The sequence below is a fragment of the Berghia stephanieae genome, chromosome 12 (genome assembly GCF_034508935.2).
Source record: "Berghia stephanieae isolate SIO BIC M18660-M18661 chromosome 12, UCSD_Bste_1.3, whole genome shotgun sequence".
Lineage (NCBI taxonomy): Eukaryota > Metazoa > Mollusca > Gastropoda > Nudibranchia > Aeolidiidae > Berghia > Berghia stephanieae.
The window spans coordinates 19,436,874-19,456,873 of NC_088371.1; the positions used below are offsets into that span (position 1 = coordinate 19,436,874).

At 35.4% G+C, this 20,000-nt stretch overlaps 1 protein-coding gene across 1 annotated transcript in view; it reads right to left on the minus strand.

Moving 5' to 3' along the window:
- Positions 1-16,628: 16,628 nt before the first annotated feature.
- The window catches only part of LOC144957586 (uncharacterized), a 32,343-nt gene continuing 28,971 nt past the window's right edge, over positions 16,629-20,000 (minus strand). Inside the window, exon 6 of the mRNA XM_078888930.1 lies at positions 16,629-17,298. Coding sequence (XP_078745056.1) covers positions 16,714-17,298 — 585 coding nt within the window. The 3' untranslated portion in view covers positions 16,629-16,713. The remainder of the gene's footprint in view (positions 17,299-20,000) is intronic.

Sequence of the window (20,000 nt, forward strand, 5' to 3'; positions counted from 1 at the left end):
CACATATAATGCTATAAAGTGTCCAAAATTATGTACAGTTTCTGACTTAAAGGAAAAGACGAGATACCGACAGTAGGGCTCAAACCCTAGTTCTTCGAGTAATGCGATACATTATCCACTCAGCCATACTTCATATACAATCCCTGTACTAAAAACAAATCAAATCGTGCTGGGTGTTGCATGATAAATGGAGGTGGGGGTGGGGGGTTAAAAAAGAAATATAACATCACTTAACCATGATACAATCGAAGACAGCGATATAGACAGTATGCGCTTGGCTAAGAAGCTCATAACATTGCCATCCGGAAGTATAACGGACCAACACACAAAACTGTGTGTATCCATGAACGTTTATAGTCAGTTTAATACAGTTCAGTGAGCATTACTCACAAACGCGGATGGCAAAAAAACAATAACAAAGACCTGAGTGACGTCAACTAAGAACTATCTATTGAGAGACGAGAAACTGCTGAAGTAGCAATAGGGTTTTAACAGCAGACGATGCGTATCCATGTCATGCATAGCAATCAGAGATGTGCAGTTCGAGCGACCTTGGCAAAAATTATCTGGAAGGCCCATGTTTTTTGTTGTTTTTTTTTTAACTGGGGGAAGAGGCGAGAGTTGAGTTACCTCGGTTACCAGCATGAATATGGCATTGATGTCAGGCAGGGAGCACTTACACACTGTCTGTTCACCTGGATGTCAGGCCAGGTCAAGTCGGTAAACATCATCTCGCTTATAATGTTTATAATATGATGTAATACAATTTAAATTTGGCACGGGTTATCGCAGCTTTCTATATATATATTCTGTTGGGTGCTTTTTTCTCACTGAATAGGATTCAATAGTCGTAACGTCACTTCCTTTCTAATGACGCATGGTAACTGAGTAACACTGGCTTTAAACTATCGGAACAATGGCGGACGCCTGTATGAAATATTTCTCCGGCGAGCATAAAAACGTTTCCAGAGAAGGAAAAAAACACATAAATTTGATCATGATTTGACTTTTACACATTCTGATCAAAAGGCATATGAAAAGGGAATGAAGAGTTCTAGCCAGCATGAAGAATAAATTGTAATGATTTTCTTTGTTTAGAACCAAGATGGCCGCCGTTGCCGGGCTGCGTGACATCAGACTACTGAATCCAATTATCTCAGACTATAAACTTTTTATGTATTGATAGTATGCGCTTGGCTAAGAGGCTCATAACATTGCCATCCGGAAGTATAACGGACCAACACACAAAACTGTGTGTAACCATGAACTTTTATAGTCTGGTGAATACAGTTTAGTGAGAATCACCCACAAACGCGGATGGCAAAATACAATAACAAAGGCTTGAGTGACGTCATCTTCGAACTATCTATAGATAGTATGCAGATGACGTCACTCAGGCCTTTGTTATTGTTTTTGCCATCCGCGTTTGTGAGTTGTTCTCACTAAACTGTATTAACCAGACTATAAAAGTTCATGGTTACACAGAGTTTGTGTGTTGGTCCGTTATACTTCCGGATGGCAATGTTGTGAACTCCTTGGCCAAGCGCATTCTATCTATATTGTACGACTGAGATATAAAGTTATGGCCTGACACTGACAAAAAAAAAAATGACGTCAAAATGCCAGTCTTTTGCCACAAAAGAAAACAAATCGTGAGTAGTATTCAATAGTTCAACCAATGGGACCACTAGTTTCCATGAGCACTACTAACGACAACTCACTAGGCGGTGCAAAAACCAAATAATGATTCCAAAATGTCAGTCCTTTTGGGTTTCACTGTCAGGCTATAACTTAACGATGGCTACGGTATAATACAGTTTAGTGAGAATTACTCATAAACGTGGATGCCAAAAAGCAATAACAATGAAGTGAGTGACGTCATCTTCGTTCTATCTATAGATAGTTCGAAGATGACGTCACTCAGGTCTTTGTTATTGTTTTTTGCCATCCGCGTTTATGAGTAATGCTCACTGAACTGGATTAACCCGACTATAAACGTTCATGGATACACACAGTTTTGTGTGTTGGTCCGTTATACTTCCGGATGGCAATGTTATGAGCTTCTTAGCCAAGCGCATACTATCTCTAGCGGGAAGAAATGGTGTGTATTTTTTAAAAAAACACATACCAACAATAGATAGTATGCAGATGACGTCACTCAGGTCTTTGTTATTGTTTTTTGCCATCCGCGTTTATGAGTAATGCTCACTGAACTGGATTAACCCGACTATAAACGTTCATGGATACACACAGTTTTGTGTGTTGGTCCGTTATACTTCCGGATGGCAATGTTATGAGCTTCTTAGCCAAGCGCATACTATCTCTAGCGGGAAGAAATGGTGTGTATTTTTTTAAAAAACACATACCATCAATAGATAGTATGCAGATGACGTCACTCAGGCCTTTGTTATTGTTTTTGCCATCCGCGTTTGTGAGTTGTTCTCACTAAACTGTATTAACCAGACTATAAAAGTTCATGTTTACACAGAGTTTGTGTGTTGGTCCGTTATACTTCCGGATGGCAATGTTGTGAACTCCTTGGCCAAGCGCATTCTATCTATACACAAATGCCACGTTTACCGACTTGACCGTGGACACCCACATACGGAAGGAGCCCCCTAAGTTTCACGTCTCCATATTTTCATTTTAGTCTCCGATATAATTACTGGATTTATAACCCATGTAACGCACGATTGTAGTGATCAGGTAGAATCAAAGACTTATTCTTTTCAATATTATTGGGCGTAACAGCTATATTGTTCCTGAATTTCAACTCTCTTGAATTCATATGAATAGAAAATGGATTAAAAATTGTGTTTGATTTTCAATAATAATGAACTTAAGAGAGGAAATAAAGCGGTTGATCATTCAATTCTTAACCCCCCTTCCCCTCCCCCCCTGTGTCATGGTTCACGGCTTGTGTAGTACCAAGCCCCTCTATATATAGATCGAGCTATATTATAGAAGGCATCGGTAGTACTGGTTCGTGAACGCTATTTAATAGGATGGAATCCCGGCTGCGCATATCTAGTGTAAAAATGGAAATTTCACGCGCTTCAACAGTCGTAACGTCACTTCCCTTGTAATGACGCCTGGTAACTTAGTAACTGGCTCTAAACTATCGGAACAATGGCGGACGCCCTTATGAAATATTTCTCCGACGAACATAAAAGTGTATCCAGAGGAGAAACACATTAAAAATAATATGATCATGTTTTCACTTTTATACATTCTGATCGCATGACATATTATGTAAAGTTCTAGCCAGCATGAAGAATAAAAAGTACCAATTTTCTTTGTTTAGAACCAAGCTGCTCGCCGTTGCTGGGCGACGTGACATCAGACTAGTGAATCCAATTTTTTATTTTTAATGACCAGAAAACACGTCCTTTAACCAGTTAACTGTCTACTGTGGAAAGACACGCATTAAAAAAGTTTGGCCAGAAATCTCGTGACCCTCATCTTGGCAAAATTAAATGTGATCTCGCGAGATCCCAGATTTTAGTGTGTTTTTAAAAATAAGATGAGGGTCATTTAAATCGATTGATATATGAAGGACAACATGACTTTTCTGGCCAAATGTTAAACTAACTCAACCCTAACACCGACTATATCCGTAGTTTACCCGGGTTATTTTTACCCCATGCCTATTAATTACATTTTTCTGAGACAAATTATAGGCGTAGTATCAAACCAATTTTTTTTTTCATTTTTTTTCATGTTAACGGTAGTTGAATAAAACTATCTATGCACATAGACTCATCTTTAATACATTTTTTGCCAATTTTGAAAAGAAGCAAAAATCCCTAGGATTGAGTGAGATAAATACCCGTCTTTCCACGAGTACGGCGGATAACTGGTTAATCTTTACGAAATAAAATTAACTCCATTCAATGGCGGCATAGAGTTTTAACCGTGCAAGTGCCATGCGTGGTAAGATATTTTTTTCATAGCTTATATTATTATATTAAAGCTAAACCCTTTTCCTACCCTTTTGTGACAAACAGAGACTAACCACAATCCTTTATTTGGCGGGAAAATAGTCATGTGATCAAAACACACATGACAATAGAAGTCGTATTATTTATCTTCTTCTTAAGATCACCGCTTTCTCACTTTTTACGGTTAGATCTATAAAGGTAGAGAGGTAATAATTGGATTCAGTAGTCTGATGTCACGTCGCCCGGCAACGGCGGCCATCTTGGTTCTAAACAAAGAAAATCATTACTTTTTATTATTCATGCTGGCTAGAACTTTTAATATGCCTTGTGATCAGAATGTGTAAAACTCAAAACAAGATCAAATTTATGGGTTTTTCCCTCTGGATACGCTTTTATGCTCGCCGGAGAAATATTTCATAAGGGCGTCCGCCATTGTTCCGATAGTTTTGAGCCAGTGTTACTAAGTTACCATGCGTCATTAGGAAGGAAGTGATGTTACGACTGTTGAAGAGTATTATCAGGTCATTTTCATTGTCAACAACAACGACGACGACAGATGGTTCAACCACTTTGTGCATGGATCATAATTAAATAATTAATTCATCCATTCATTAACGAGGTAAAAGTAAAAGTAATGTTTGGTTGACGGGTTTACCCACACATGGTGTTCATCAGTGAATGTGCTGTATGTCGTAAAATTGTGTTAATCATTTTTTATTTCTTTTATTATATTTTTTTTGATCACCCTTCCCCATTGTTGTGCTGTGTCACACAATTTCATCTGGTTTCCATTTTGGGGTGGGGTGGGGGGGGGGGGGGCGTTACGGATCGATAGAAATTTGCAAATTCCTATAATCTTTCAAAACAAAAAAAAAACAAAAAACAAACAAACAAAAAAGACACAGAATCTATGCATTTTACGATATTCAACACACCAACTGGTTAGTACAACGTATGAATGAACCCAAACGTTACTTTTACAATTAAAAGTTAATGTAGGCAAAATTATCCATTGAAAAAACACAACCTGTCGTTTCTAACGTCACGGCCCATTCCACTGTACCCCGGCAAAACAGATATTATATTTATTTCTTTTTTCAATTCAGACAGAAAACTTTCCAATCAAGTTCACTCTGAACTCATAAAAACGTCCCAAATGTTGAGATTTCAAAAACATTTTAGGTTTGAGATTTGTCGACAAGCCCGGGGTTATAATAATATATTTATATTATATAAAGTAAATTAAATGTTTTTGTGGTGGGAGTGGGTGGGGGGTTGGGGGGGGGGGGGGGGAGGGGTTGCACGAAAAACAATGTGTTGTCATTGAACACTAGAATGAGTAAATCCGTTATTATGTATTTGTGTGGCAGTTGTTGACTTTATCTTCAGGCTGAGGTACGAGGGTGCGGGTTGTAAGTTTTTTATAGAGTTAGTTTGTTTCAGGTTTGATCAAAAAAAAAAAAAAAAAGAAAAAAGAAAAAAAAAAAGAAATGAAAATCACTATTAAGGCGCGAAAGAACTAGATATCCATTGGTCTGACGCTGTCAAAACAAAAACAAAATGTAGCCCAGATTTTTTTTTCAGAATTAGATGCAAATGACCAGAACTATGCTGCAATATGGAACAAAAAATGCGATGTCAGAATACTGGTTCCAATCTCATTGGAAGTGTGAAACCAATCTCCCAAGGACTGGATACATACATTGTGTAATTGATTTTCTAGTTTTAGAGTGATGACATCTTATTTTCTAGCCTAAATAAATACTGGTTATTTAAATGAATATAACCCATTGACTGAAGTGAAGAATGTCTCAATAAAGTTGAGAGAAGAGAAAGATTGAAATGGTTCGGCCATTTAAAGAGACGAGAGAGTGAGTCCGTGGGAAGGAAAGTATTGGACTTACAAATAGCGGGAAAGAGGAAAAAGTGACGCCCAAAGACAAGATAGTGGGATAAGGTAAAGGGTGATATGAAAGAAATGGGCCTGGAGGAAGATGATGCGCTGTACCGAGATGCATGGAGGTGTGGCATTCATTAAACTGCGGGATAAGCTGAAAGAAGAAAAAATAATAATTGAGCTTTATATAGCGCAATATCCACTAAATGTGCTCAAAACTTTACAACAGCAACATTTAACATGTAGGACGGGACATGACGCCTGTTAGGCGATATTACAATTTTTCGGACAATGACAACGCTGTTAACGGCCAGGTACTCATTTTACACCTGAGTACGGTGAGAGAATGTGGGTAAAGAGCCTTTTCCAATGACTCAACTAAGCGCCAAGCGCGAGGCTCAAACCCAGGACATTCCGATCCGAAAACGAGTGTCATACCACGAGACCACATAGCCGCACAAGAAGAAGAAGAAGAAGAAGAAGAAGAAGAAGAAGAAGAAGAAGAAGAAGAAGAAGAAGAAGAAGAAGAAGAAGAAGAAACAGAGAAGAAGAAGAAGAAGAAGAAGAAGAAGAAGAAGAAGAAGAAGAAGAAGAAGAAGAAGAAGAAGAAGAAGAAGAAGAAGAAGAAAAAGAAGAAGAAGAAGAAGAAGAAGAAGAAGAAGAAGAAGAAGGAATATAACCCATCCTCGCTCTTTTATACTCCGTAATCATAACTTGCCTATACATCCTGCTACTAAAGAGGTTATGCCACCTTCTGATTCATTGTGTAACCTATTCATTGTTTATGCATTGTATGTCTGGAAGACTGGTTACACACTTCTAAAGCGTTTTGAACCTGAAGAGAGGAAGATGTGACTGACGACAACTTGTGCTTCTTACTGACCCTTAAGTATGTCATGCGCCCAACAATCAGCCTTTTGTTTCCCTTTATCAGCGGGGACTTTCCACCTGTTCAATATGTACCCGATGTGGGATAGAACCCGAAACTGCAGAGGTGTGTCGTTAATGAAGCTTCCGGGCGGATTAGCGACGGTGCACATATGCCGTGGAGAATTTGCTGATTGGGTAGATCGTCATAACATAATAGTGTGAGCTGCTGCCTTTTGTTTACACATTGCTTAGCAGCAAACTGAAGATGGCTCGCGAATAAATGCAGGCAGTTCACTCCGAGGAAAGTGTCTAGCCAAATGCCCCTTCATTTATTTTGTAGGAAAGCCCCCCCCCCCCCCCCCCTGTTTTTGATTGCGTATCAAAGCAGAAGAAAAGTGCAAATTCGAATCTCTTTATATCTCGTCCCTCAAACGACCCTTTGTCATACTATTACTATCACTATTACCACTACTACGAATACTCCTGCTGCTGCTACAACTACTACTACTACTACTACTACTACTACTACTACTACTACTACTACTACTACTACTACTACTACTACTACTACTACTACTACTACTACTTCTGCTGCTGCTGTTGCTGCTGCTACAACAAAGAAAACCAAAACAACAACAACGACAACAACAACAACAACAACTACTACTTCTGCTGCTGCTGCTGCTGCTGCTACAACAACAACTACTACTACTACTACTACTACTACTACTACTACGTCTGCTGCTGCTGTTGCTGCTGCTACAACTACCACTACTGCTACTGCTACTACTACTACTACTACTACTACTACTACTACTACTACTACGTCTGCTGCAGCTGTTGCTGCTGCTACAACTACCACTACTGCTACTACTACTACTACTACTACTACTACCACTACTACTACTATTACTACTATGATGATGATGATGATGATGATGATGATGATCATCATCATCATCATCACACTACCACCACCACTACTACAACAGCCATTATCATCACAAAACAATATTTTTTAAACTCTAAAAAAACAGACACTTTATGTTTTTTAAAGTGTAAAATGACTGATTACAAGAAAATAATCTTACTCATTGAGTGCAGCATAGATTCCATACAACACTTGTGAAACACACATGATATCATATAAAATGTCAATAACACACTTGTAACACACACACTTGAATAGAATTTATAGCATGTTTATTTACCAATAAGATCACAATTTTAATTTTTTTTTTTTAGACATGATAATGTTTTCTGATATTGATCATGACCACAATGTTTATATTAATCTTTATATTAATAAACGTGTCATAACAATAATGATAATAAAGATGATGTTGATGATCATAATAATAATAGAAGTAATATTAATTATGATAATAACAGTAATAATACGAGTAATGATAAAAATAATAATATAAATAATAATAATAATAATAATAATAATAATAATAATAATAATAATAATAATGATAATAATAGTAATAATAATAATAATAATAATAATAATAATTAATAATAATAATAATAATAATAATAATAATATTAATATAATGATGATGATGATAGTAATATTATTATTATTATTATTATTTATTATTATTATTATAATAATAATAATAATAATAATAATAATAATAATAATAATAATAATAATAATAATAATAATAATATAATAATAATAATGATGATGATATAATAATAATAATAATAATAATAATAATAATAATAATGATTATGATAATAATAATAATACTAATGAAAATAACATTGAGGATAATAATAATAATAATAAAATAATAATAATAATAATAATAATAATAATGATAATAATGATAATAATAATAATAGGGTGATGATGATGATGATAATAATAATATTAATAATAATAATAATAATAATAATAATAATATATAATAATAATAATAATGATGATGATGATGATGATAATAACAATAATAAATATGAAAATGGTGATAATAATAATAATAATGATGATGATGATAATAATAATAATAAATATGAAAATGGTGATAATAATAATAATAATAATGATGATGATGATAATAATAATGGCGTGATACTAGCCCGGATAAAGAAACATGTCCAACACTAGGTGAGTTAAAGATAAAAGATAATATAAATATCTCTCTTTCTTTCTTTCTCTCTCTCTCTCTCTCTCTCTCTCTCTCTCTCTCTCTCTCAATGTTTAAACTGAGCTATACACTCTGTACTCTGTTAACTCTGTACATTTCCTTTCTCCGACAAAAACAACAAAACAAACCCAACCCGTATTTAAAAATTTGGCCTGAAAACGTTTCCTTCAAATATCGATGGATTAAAATGACCCCATTTTGGCAAAAAAATAAAATAAAAAAAAAAAAACAACTCACAAACATGGAACCTAGGAATCCCGACTTTTGAGAGTTTTTTTTTTTTTGAAGACGATTTTTGGTTTAATTGATCGATATTTTAAGGTAAAGTTTTCTGGCCAAAATGTCAAATATAATTTGTTGTTTTTATTTTTTTAGTTTACGGCAGTATAGGTCTACAGAACTTCCTTTTAAAAACTACTAGTAAAAAGCCCGCAATTTCGCGGGGAGAGAACTATTTTCATTCGAGATTGTACCCACCATCATTTAATGAGGGCAGATTAGTAAACAACGTTGTCTGTGTAACTTGGTACATCCTCTGTTGATTTTTCTGTGTGGCCCAACATGAAGTGTAAGCCACTATAGCCTCTGACCCGTGACACAGCACACCATTTGGTGTTGGTCGACGAGAGAATCAAGCCGAACCCTATCTGAATCTGTTAATGTCCCATTTATTTTTTCGCATTTGATAGTCCGACTCCAAGTGCACATATTATATTATGCAGGTCTGATTACCGGACGTAATAATGGGCTTGTCTTAACATTGTTGTAATGGACAAAGTTTTGCGTTGGTTTGAGCCCCTAACAGCTTGGGTTATCAGACCTCCAGATAAGTGCACGTCGGTCCGACTCCTTCTACAATATTTAAAAAACAAAAAAACAGACAAAGAACAACAACAAAAATCAAACAACCTTATGTTTTTAAAGAGAAATAGTAGGGGGTTTCTAGAACAATAGAACGATACTTTAAACTGAATTTTAACTTTGAGTTTGTTTGACAAAAATATTTGAATTGTGGAATTCGTGATTGCTGATTAAAACCGACATCTCTATAAAGATGAATTGCAAATGCATAATTTGAGTAACAATAAATGCCCTATTTGAGGCAGGGGGTGAAGGGGTGTTTTTGTGTCATTAACTTCGACAAATGTTAGAAATCATATTCCTAATCATCTTGAATTACGTCTTTAGTCTTTACTTTCTCTATCTAATTAATTCTGAGATGATGCCAGACTGACTCGCTGGCACGGTCATATTATATTATTGTCTCGTTAGTTGCCAGATCCTAAAACCTTTGTGGTTTATTATTGTTTTAAAAAAAAAATTCTTCTTCCTTAAATAAAATTTTTTAATGAAATTCGCTTCGCGGATATCTAGAGAGATTTTGCCAAGACGCGAATATCATTGAAATCGGTCGATATTTAAAGGACGAGTTTTCTGGCCAAATTTTTGAATACGTGTTTTTCCAGAGTACGACAGTTAATTTATTAACTCACTCCATCCTACATATTTTTGCTACTTTTCAATATTGGGAAATAAATGTATTAAAAATGAGCATGTACATAGACAGTTTTATTCAACTATCATTAACATGCAAAAAATAAAAACATTAGCATCTATCGATATTTACGCCTATAATTTGTCTCATTAAAAAGGTAATAAATAGGCATGGGGTAAAAAGTAAGCCGGGTAATCTACGGATAGAGTTGGTGTTAGGGTTGAGTGAGTTAAAATAGTAAAGGATTTACGCTACAGTCGCAGCAAAATAAAACTGTTGGCCTTTGGGCACACTATAATTATTACTATTCTATTTGATTTTAGAGGTAGTCAATCTGGTCAATGAGGAATGGAAAGAATATTTATGACATTAATGACACCATTTATTCGTGCTTTTTAAATATTTTGTCCGACGCTGACATAACCAGAACAGACTACAGAAATAGTAAACAAATACACGCTGGTTTTGTTTGATAGTACAAATGACTGTCTCTGTGTGTATATCAATTTATCTAACCGTCTGTCTAGCGTATATCTATCTATCCAACTATCTGTCTCGCGTATATCTATCTATCCAACTATCTGTCTAGCGTATATCTATCTATCCAACTATCTGTCTAGCGTATATCTATCTATCCAACTATCTGTCTAGCGTATATCTATCTATCCAACTATCTGTCCTGCGTATATCTATCTATCCAACTATCTGTCTAGCGTATATCTATCTATCCAACTATCTGTCTAGCGTATATCTATCTATCCAACTATCTGTCTTGCGTATATCTATCTATCCAACTAGCTATCTGTCTAGCGTTATATCTATCCAACTATCTATCTGTCTAGCGTATATCTATCTATTCAACTATCTGTCTAGCGTATATCTATCTATCCAACTATCTGTCTAGCGTATATCTATCTATCCAACTATCTGTCTAGCGTATATCTATCTATCCAACTATCTGTCTTGCGTATATCTATCTATCCAACTAGCTATCTGTCTAGCGTATATCTATCCAACTATCTATCTGTCTAGCGTATATCTATCTATCCAACTATCTGTCTAGCGTATATCTATCTATCCAACTATCTGTCTAGCGTATATCTATCTATCCAACTATCTGTCTAGCGTATATCTATCTATCCAACTATCTGTCTAGCGTATATCTATCTATCCAACTATCTGTCTAGCGTATATCTATCTATCCAACTATCTGTCTTGCGTATATCTATCTATCCAACTAGCTATCTGTCTAGCGTATATCTATCCAACTATCTATCTGTCTAGCGGATATCTATCTATTCAACTATCTGTCTAGCGTATATCTATCTATCCAACTATCTGTCTAGCGTATATCTATCTATCCAACTATATGTCTAGCGTATATCTATCTATCCAACTATCTGTCTAGCGTATATCTATCTATCCAACTATCTGTCTAGCGTATCTATCTATCCAACTATCTGTCTAGCGTATATCTATCTATCCAACTATCTGTCTAGCGTATATCTATCTATCCAACTATCTGTCTAGCGTATATCTATCTATCCAACTATCTATCTGTCTAGCGTATATCTATCTATCCAACTATCTATCTGTCTAGCGTATATCTATATATCCAACTATCTGTCTGTCTAGCGTATATCTATCTATCCAACTATCTATCTGTCTAGCGTATATCTATCTATCCAACTATCCATCTGTCTAGCGTATATCTATCTATCCAACTATCTATCTGTCTAGCGTATATCTATCTATCCAACTATCTATCTGTCTAGCGTATATCTATCTATCCAACTATCTATCTGTCTAGCGTATATCTATCTATTCAACTATCTGTCTAGCGTATATCTATCTATCCAACTATCTGTCTAGCGTATATCTATCTATTCAACTATCTGTCTAGCGTATATCTATCTATCCAACTATCTATCTGTCTAGCGTATATCTATCTATCCAACTATCTATCTGTCTAGCTTATATCTATCTATCCAACTATCTATCTGTCTAGCGTATATCTATCTATCCAACTATCTATCTGTCTAGCGTATATCTATCTATCCAACTATCTATCTGTCTAGCGTATATCTATCTATCCAACTATCTATCTGTCAAGCGTATATCTATCTATCTGTCTAGCGTATATCTATCTTTCCAACTATCTATCTGTCTAGCGTTGATCTATCTATCTGTCTAGCGTTTATCTATCTTTCCAACAACTATCTGTCTAGCATATATCTTGTGGATTCCCAGTCATCTTTTAAAAAGAAATTAAATTCTCATCTTATGAGAAGCTCACTAGATTAAATAAAACATCCTTGTAATAAGATATACATTTGTTACATCAAAATTCTCATGACATAATATTATAATCTCCCTTCAGCCGCCATTCTCTTAAATGTCCTGATATGATTTTTATTCAATAATTCTTGTTAACAGTACAGATATTTTTCGTCTCTGTATGCATATGCACGTTTTGGTGAATATGTGTGTGTCTTTGTGAGGGTGTGTGTGTGTGTGTGTGTGTGTGTGTGTGCGCGCTTGTATAAATGGGTGTGTGTACAAAAATGTTTTTAATGATGTTTTACAATTTTGTGCGCCTACAGCTGTTTGTCAACGGGATTGGGCGCTATACAAATAAACGTTATTATTATTATTATTATTATTATTATTATTATTATTATTATATTATTATTATATTATTATTATTATTATTATTATCTATCTATCTATCCAACTGTCTGTTTCGCGTATATCTGTCTATTATCTATATTATGTCTGTCTATCTCTCTATTTATTTACATATCTACATACATAACCATATAATATGCCTATCAATCAACCAATAATAACAATAATAATAATAATAATAATAATAATAATAATAATAATAATATAATAATAATAATAATAATAATAATAATAATAATAATAATAATAATAATATAATAATAATAATAATAATAATAATAATAATAATAATAATAATAATAATAATAATAATAATAATAATAATAATAATAATAATAATAATAATAATAATAATAATAATAATAATAATAATAATAATAATAATAATAATAATAATAATAATAAATAATAATAATAATAATAATAATAATAATAATAATAATATAATAATGAAAAAAAAAAAAAAAAAAAAAAAAAAAATAATTGGGGGAAAAACCCTCAACAATGGCGAAAACGAAAAAAACAAAAATAAAAAAAAAAAACAAACAAAAAAGAAAAGAAACAAAACCAACCCCCCCCCCCCCCCCCCCCCCTCCAAATAAAAAAAATACCCAACCAAACAAAACAAAATGAAGACGAAACAAAACACAGCAGTGGGGTTAATTAAACTTAAACCCCTAGGTCTTTCAGTCGATTTTTATCATTTATAGAGATACGGGTTTTAATCAGTAATTGAGACAATAATTACTAGTCAGTTTAATGAGCACCAATCATAAATTCCACAATTCAAAATACATGAAGTATGGAATTCATTTAATTCAATAAAAAAAATAAATAAAAAAACAATAAACAAAACGATTTAAAACGTCATTGTTATTATAAGACAAATGAAATGGCAACATATGGTTGGAAAAACGGAAGATATTAATTATAATTATAATATTGGCGCTATGCGTTTTGGTAAAATACTCACAACATCCGTATGCCGGATATAACGTACCAACACAAAATAGTATAGATAGTGTGCGCTTGACTAAGAAGCTCACAATCACAACATTGCCATCCGGAAAAATTACAGACCAACACACAAAACTATGTGAAACCTTAAACGTTTATAGTCTGGTTAATACTAATACAGCTCAGTGAGAATTATTGGCGGATGGAAAAAAAAAAAAAAAAAAAAAAAAAACAAACAGTAGCAAAGACCTGAGTGACGTCAACTTCATTCTATCTATATCATATAACCTTTAACGTTTATAGTCTGATTGATAGAATTTCGTGAGTACAATAATATGGCTGTCTACAAATAATAACAAAGAGCTGAGTGACGTCAGTTTCGTTCCTTCTATTCCTTGTCTACTTCATTCAGGACTCGTGCCCACGCGTCTATTTTTTATCTCTACACAACACTGCAGTACTCCGAAAAACTAAACATATTTTTAAAAAATTTTGGCCAGAAAACTCGTCCTTCAAATATCGTTCGATTAAAATGACCCTCATCTTGGCATAAACTCTCAAACCTGGGACTTCGACCAAAATGTATCTAAGAAAAATTTTTTTTCTCCTATGACTAAACAGCCGAAATTGATAGTATGCGCTTGGCAAAGAAGCTCACAACATTGCCATCCGGAAGTATAACGGACCAACACACAAATCTCTGTGTAATCATGAACTTTTATAGTCTGGATAATACAGTTAAGTGAGAATTACTCATAAAAGTAGATGGCAAAAAACAAAAACAAAACAAAAAAACAAAAAACAAAAAACAAACAACAACAAAGACCCGAGTGACGTTAACTTCGTTCTATCTATAGATAAGTAGACTTAAAAGTATCGTTGACATTCAGCAATTTGTTTGATCCAATGACAGTGTCACATTTGTGACTCAACGCCTCCAAACGATATTATATTGAGTCAAAGAAGATAAACTTTAAAACTTTAGCTTTTATATAGTGCAATGTCCACTAAACGTGTTCAAAGCGCTTTACAAGGGGGTCCCTGGCCAATAGCAACACTTAACATTTAGGACATGACATGACGCCTTTTAGGAGATATTACAATCTTGTTCGGAGAGAGACAACGCTGTAAACGGCCAGGTACTAATTTTACACCTGAGTACGGTGAGAGAATGTGAGTAAAGAGCCTTTTTGACACTATTATGTGTCGAGCGAGGCTCGAACCCGGGACCTTCCGATCCAGAAGCGAGTGCCATACCACAAGACCGCATAGCCGCACAAAAATTAAGATTGGGTTTACCTACGCCGCAAAACGGTATTATGTCGGAGAGGGTTTTGTTAAAAAGACAAAAATCAAACAAAACAAAATAAAACAAAAAACAAAACAAACAAACAAACAAACAAAACCAAAAAAAAAAAAACAACAAAAAACCCCAACAAAAACGAAACAAAACAAAACAATTTGATTTTATAGCCAAAAATATGAACTTAGGTTAATTTTTACGTATATTATATGAATTATTGAAAACAATAGGTAAAGAGCTTCGTGGTCGTCAGTGGTTGACGTTCCTGACTAGTTTGAGGCTATCAACAAGCAACAAACATCCCTACAAACTCCTAGTACGTGCATGAGGGAGGCAGAGGATAGATTGCCGTGGAGGCAGCAGCCTTTTATGGTTCTCACACTACTATGTTATGACGATCGACCCAATCAGCAAAGTCCGGTCCGCACTCGTGCACCGTCGCGAACCCGCCCGGTAGCATCTTCACAACACACCGTTCAACTAGATGCTCTGCCGTTTCGGATTCTTGCCCACATCGGGTACATGTGGGACTGGTGGAAAGTCCCCACTGATGAAGCGCACTTGCTGTCGTGGAGGCACAATATGATAATGATAGGCAACGTGCATACAAGCGTAGGCCAAATGTTTATAGCTACGGCGAAAACTTTTCTTTAAATTCTGTGATAATATACAAAAGAAATTAGAATGGTTAAATTGTTGATTCATCATATCGTAACGATTGTCACGATTTTTGTATGGGTGGTAAGGAGAGGGTTAACATAAAGATACGAATTAACAGGTTTCAGCCTAAAGTTTAAAAGAAGAGTGGTTGGGAATGTGACTAAGAAAAGTGATATCAAACTCTCGTTTTGTAGTAGGTACTTGAGCAACGTGTACTTATTTGCAGGTTTGATAACCCAAATTGCTATAGTCTTATTGTTGACCGAAAATATTGTCCATTACAACAATGTTAAAACAGGCCCATAATTACGTTCGGTTATCGGTCCTGCAAATATTATGTGCACGTCTTACCCGAGCGATTCATGGATTAATCCATATATCCTTATTTCTGTCTTTATTCGTTTGTTCATTCATTCATTCGTTCATTCATTTTATTTATTTCAATTTGACTAGAGATTTAAATAATTTATGGAGAATAAATTGGTGAGATTCTGTACAAGTCATGGTCGTACGGTGCATAATGGTGATAGTGCTTATGCCTACGACGACATGATCAATGATGCTGATGGAGGTGATAATGTTGGTCGTGGCGATAATGATGATGATGATGATGATGATGATGATGATGATGATGATGGTGGTGGTGGGGAGAAGGAGGAGGAGGAGCAGGATGATGATGATGACGATAACGATGATGATGATGATGATAAAGATGATGATGATAACGTCGAAGACTACCATCAGTACACAAATCCGTCCATGTAAGGTCCAGCTCCATACATGCGTTGGAACTCTTGCACGTATTGTATCCGGTGTTGTTCAGCAGATGACATGCTTGGCTGGGTGACGTGGCCACCCATGGAATGGTGATGGTGGTGATGATGATGGTGATGGGCTACGGCAGGGGACGTGTTCATACCAAAAGGACCGCCTGTTCCTCCTCCTCCACCTCCACAGCTTACACTGCCTCGAACTGGGTGAACCACGGCTGCATTGGCAGACGACGGTTGGGTCACATGATGCGGTGACGTTGCCGATGACGTCAGAGCTAAAGGCTGTGATTCGATTGGCTGTGATAACTGAGTGCTTGATTTTATAAATAGATCATCCTTTGACCCCGTGACGTCACCTTTGAGTAAAGGGCGGTGGTTGTCCGGAAACGCCATTGTAAAAAGAGCTTCCGGGTCACAGACAAATTTGTAGACGTAGCGTTCTCCTGCCACTTTCTGCATGATTCCTTTTTCGTAATAATATCGAAGAGACCGACTTAGTTTGTCGTAGTTCATGGCCGGTCGATTTTTCTGCATACCCCATCTTCGTGCAACCTGGACAAAAAATTAAGTTGGAGGAATCAATGAAAAATATTTCTGAAAAATTGCAAGCAATTAACTTTGGACCGATAAATAAACGCACAGTTAAATGATACAGGAAGAGTCAAAACGGCCCCATCAACCGAAATTTGGAATCCTTTTTTTCTTCCTTTTTTTATTAGATATCTCAATATTATGCTTAAATTAAATTTATCGAGCACTCTCGGTTTGTTTTGAGTTCGTCATCCAAGAAACGTGAGGTTTTGGAGGTGTGAATATTGTTTCTAGAACAAGATAAAAAGAAAAAAATGAACTTTTGTATAGAGCATGAAATCCACTAAACGTGCTCAAAGCGCTTTCCAAGGAGTCCCTGGCTAACAGCAACATTTAACATGTAGGACGGGACATGATGTCTGTTAGGCGATATTATGATTTTTTTCGGACAGAGACAACGCTGTTAACGGCCAGGTACTCATTTTACACCAGAATACGGTGAGAGAATGTGAGTAAAGAGCCTTCTCCAAGGAATCAACTATGCGCCGAGCGAGGCTCGAACCCAGGACCTTCCGATACGAAAGCGACTGTCATACCTCTAGACCACATAGCCGTACACCCCAATGCAGGATGCTTGTCTCATGGTACTACATAATCTACAACAATGTTCGTCAGTAGAAATGTTATTGTAAAGGGTGTAAAACACGGCAAAAATGAACTGCCGACATAGTTTATATAAATATGAGAATGTATTTGTTTTTATCTATACTCACCAAACCGTACCAGTGTGATCTTGATTCAAATATAAGGTGCTCGACTATTTCGTAATCGTGCTACTACTACTACTACTATTATTACTACTGCTACTACTACTACTACTAATACTACTACTACTACTACTACTATTATTATTACTACTGCTACTACTACTACTACTACTACTACTACTACTACTACTACTACTACTACTACTACTACTACTACTACTACTATTATTACTACTGCTACTACTACTACTACTACTACTACTACTACTACTACTACTACTACTATTATTACTACTGCTACTACTACTACTACTACTACTACTACTACTACTACTACTACTACTACTACTACTACTATTATTACTACTGCTACTACTACTACTACTACTACTACTACTACTACTACTACTACTACTACTACTACTACTACAACTACTACTACTACTACTATTATTACTACTGCTACTACCACTACTACTACTACTACTACTACTACTACTACTACTACTACTACTACTACTACTACTACTGCTACTACTACTACTACTACTACTACTACTACTACTGCTACTACTACGGCTACTACCACTACTACTACTACTACTACTACTACTACTACTACTACTACTACTACTACTAACTACTACTACTACTACTACTGCTACTACTACTACTACTACTACTAACTACTACTACTACTACTACTACTACTACTAGTACTACTACTACTACTAGTGCTACTACTACTACTACTACTACTACTACTACTACTACTACTACTACTACTACTACTACTGCTACTACTACTACTACTACTACTACTACTACTACTACTACTACTACTACTACTACTCTACTACTACTACTACTACTACTACTACACTACTACTACTACTACTACTACTACTACTACTACTACTACTACTACTACTATACTACTACTACTACTACTACTACTTACTACTACTACTACTATACTACTACTACTACTACTAGTACTACTACTATCTACTACTACTACTACTACTACTACTACTACTACTACTACTAGTACTACTCTCTCATGTAGTTCCATATCTGAAGCAGACGTCGGAGGTCATCTTCCGCCAAGCTGATCTATCTCTTGCCAATTCTATTAAAGCAGCGCCACCTTTCTCAGCTTCATCTGTCCAAGTTCTTATCCCTTTCAAATACGTTATTCTTTGTCTTCCTCTTATTCTTTTTCCATTCATCTTTCCAGTCAAGGCGAGTATTTCCAAACCAGGGTGGCGGATAATGTGTCCTAAAAATTCCATTTGGCGTTTGATGATTTTTGTTATCAGTGATCTTTTTCTGTTTGCCATTTCTAAAATTTCTTCATTTCTTTTCCTTTCCATCCATGACACCCTCATCATTCTTCTGTAAAACCACATTTCCACTGCCTCCAGTCTTTTAACCATGGTCTTGTTTATGGTCCAGCTCTCACAACCATATAGCAGCACAGACAGTACATAGCAATCCAGGACTTTGATTTTTGTTTTCATGCTAATATTCCTGTTTTTCATAATTGTATGCAGCTGGTTGAATGCATTCTTCGCCATACCTATTCTTTTCTTTATTTCACAATCTGATTTTCCATTGGATGTTACATTGAAGCCTAAATATTTGAAACATTCAACTTGTTGTATTGTTTGTCCTCTGCTTGTTATTACACAGGCTGGTGGGTTATTATTTTTAGATACCGTCATACATTCTGTTTTAGATATATTCAGTTCCAGTCCCATATTTTCACTACTCCTGACTACAACATCCAGTAATTCTTGTAGTTCATGTTCAGATTCTGCCAGTAGAACCGTATCATCTGCATACCTCAGATTTGTTACATTCTTTCCTCCAATACACACCCCCTTCTTATGTTCGATATCTCTTAATATCATTTCACTATAGAGGTTGAATAAATCTGGAGACAAAACACAC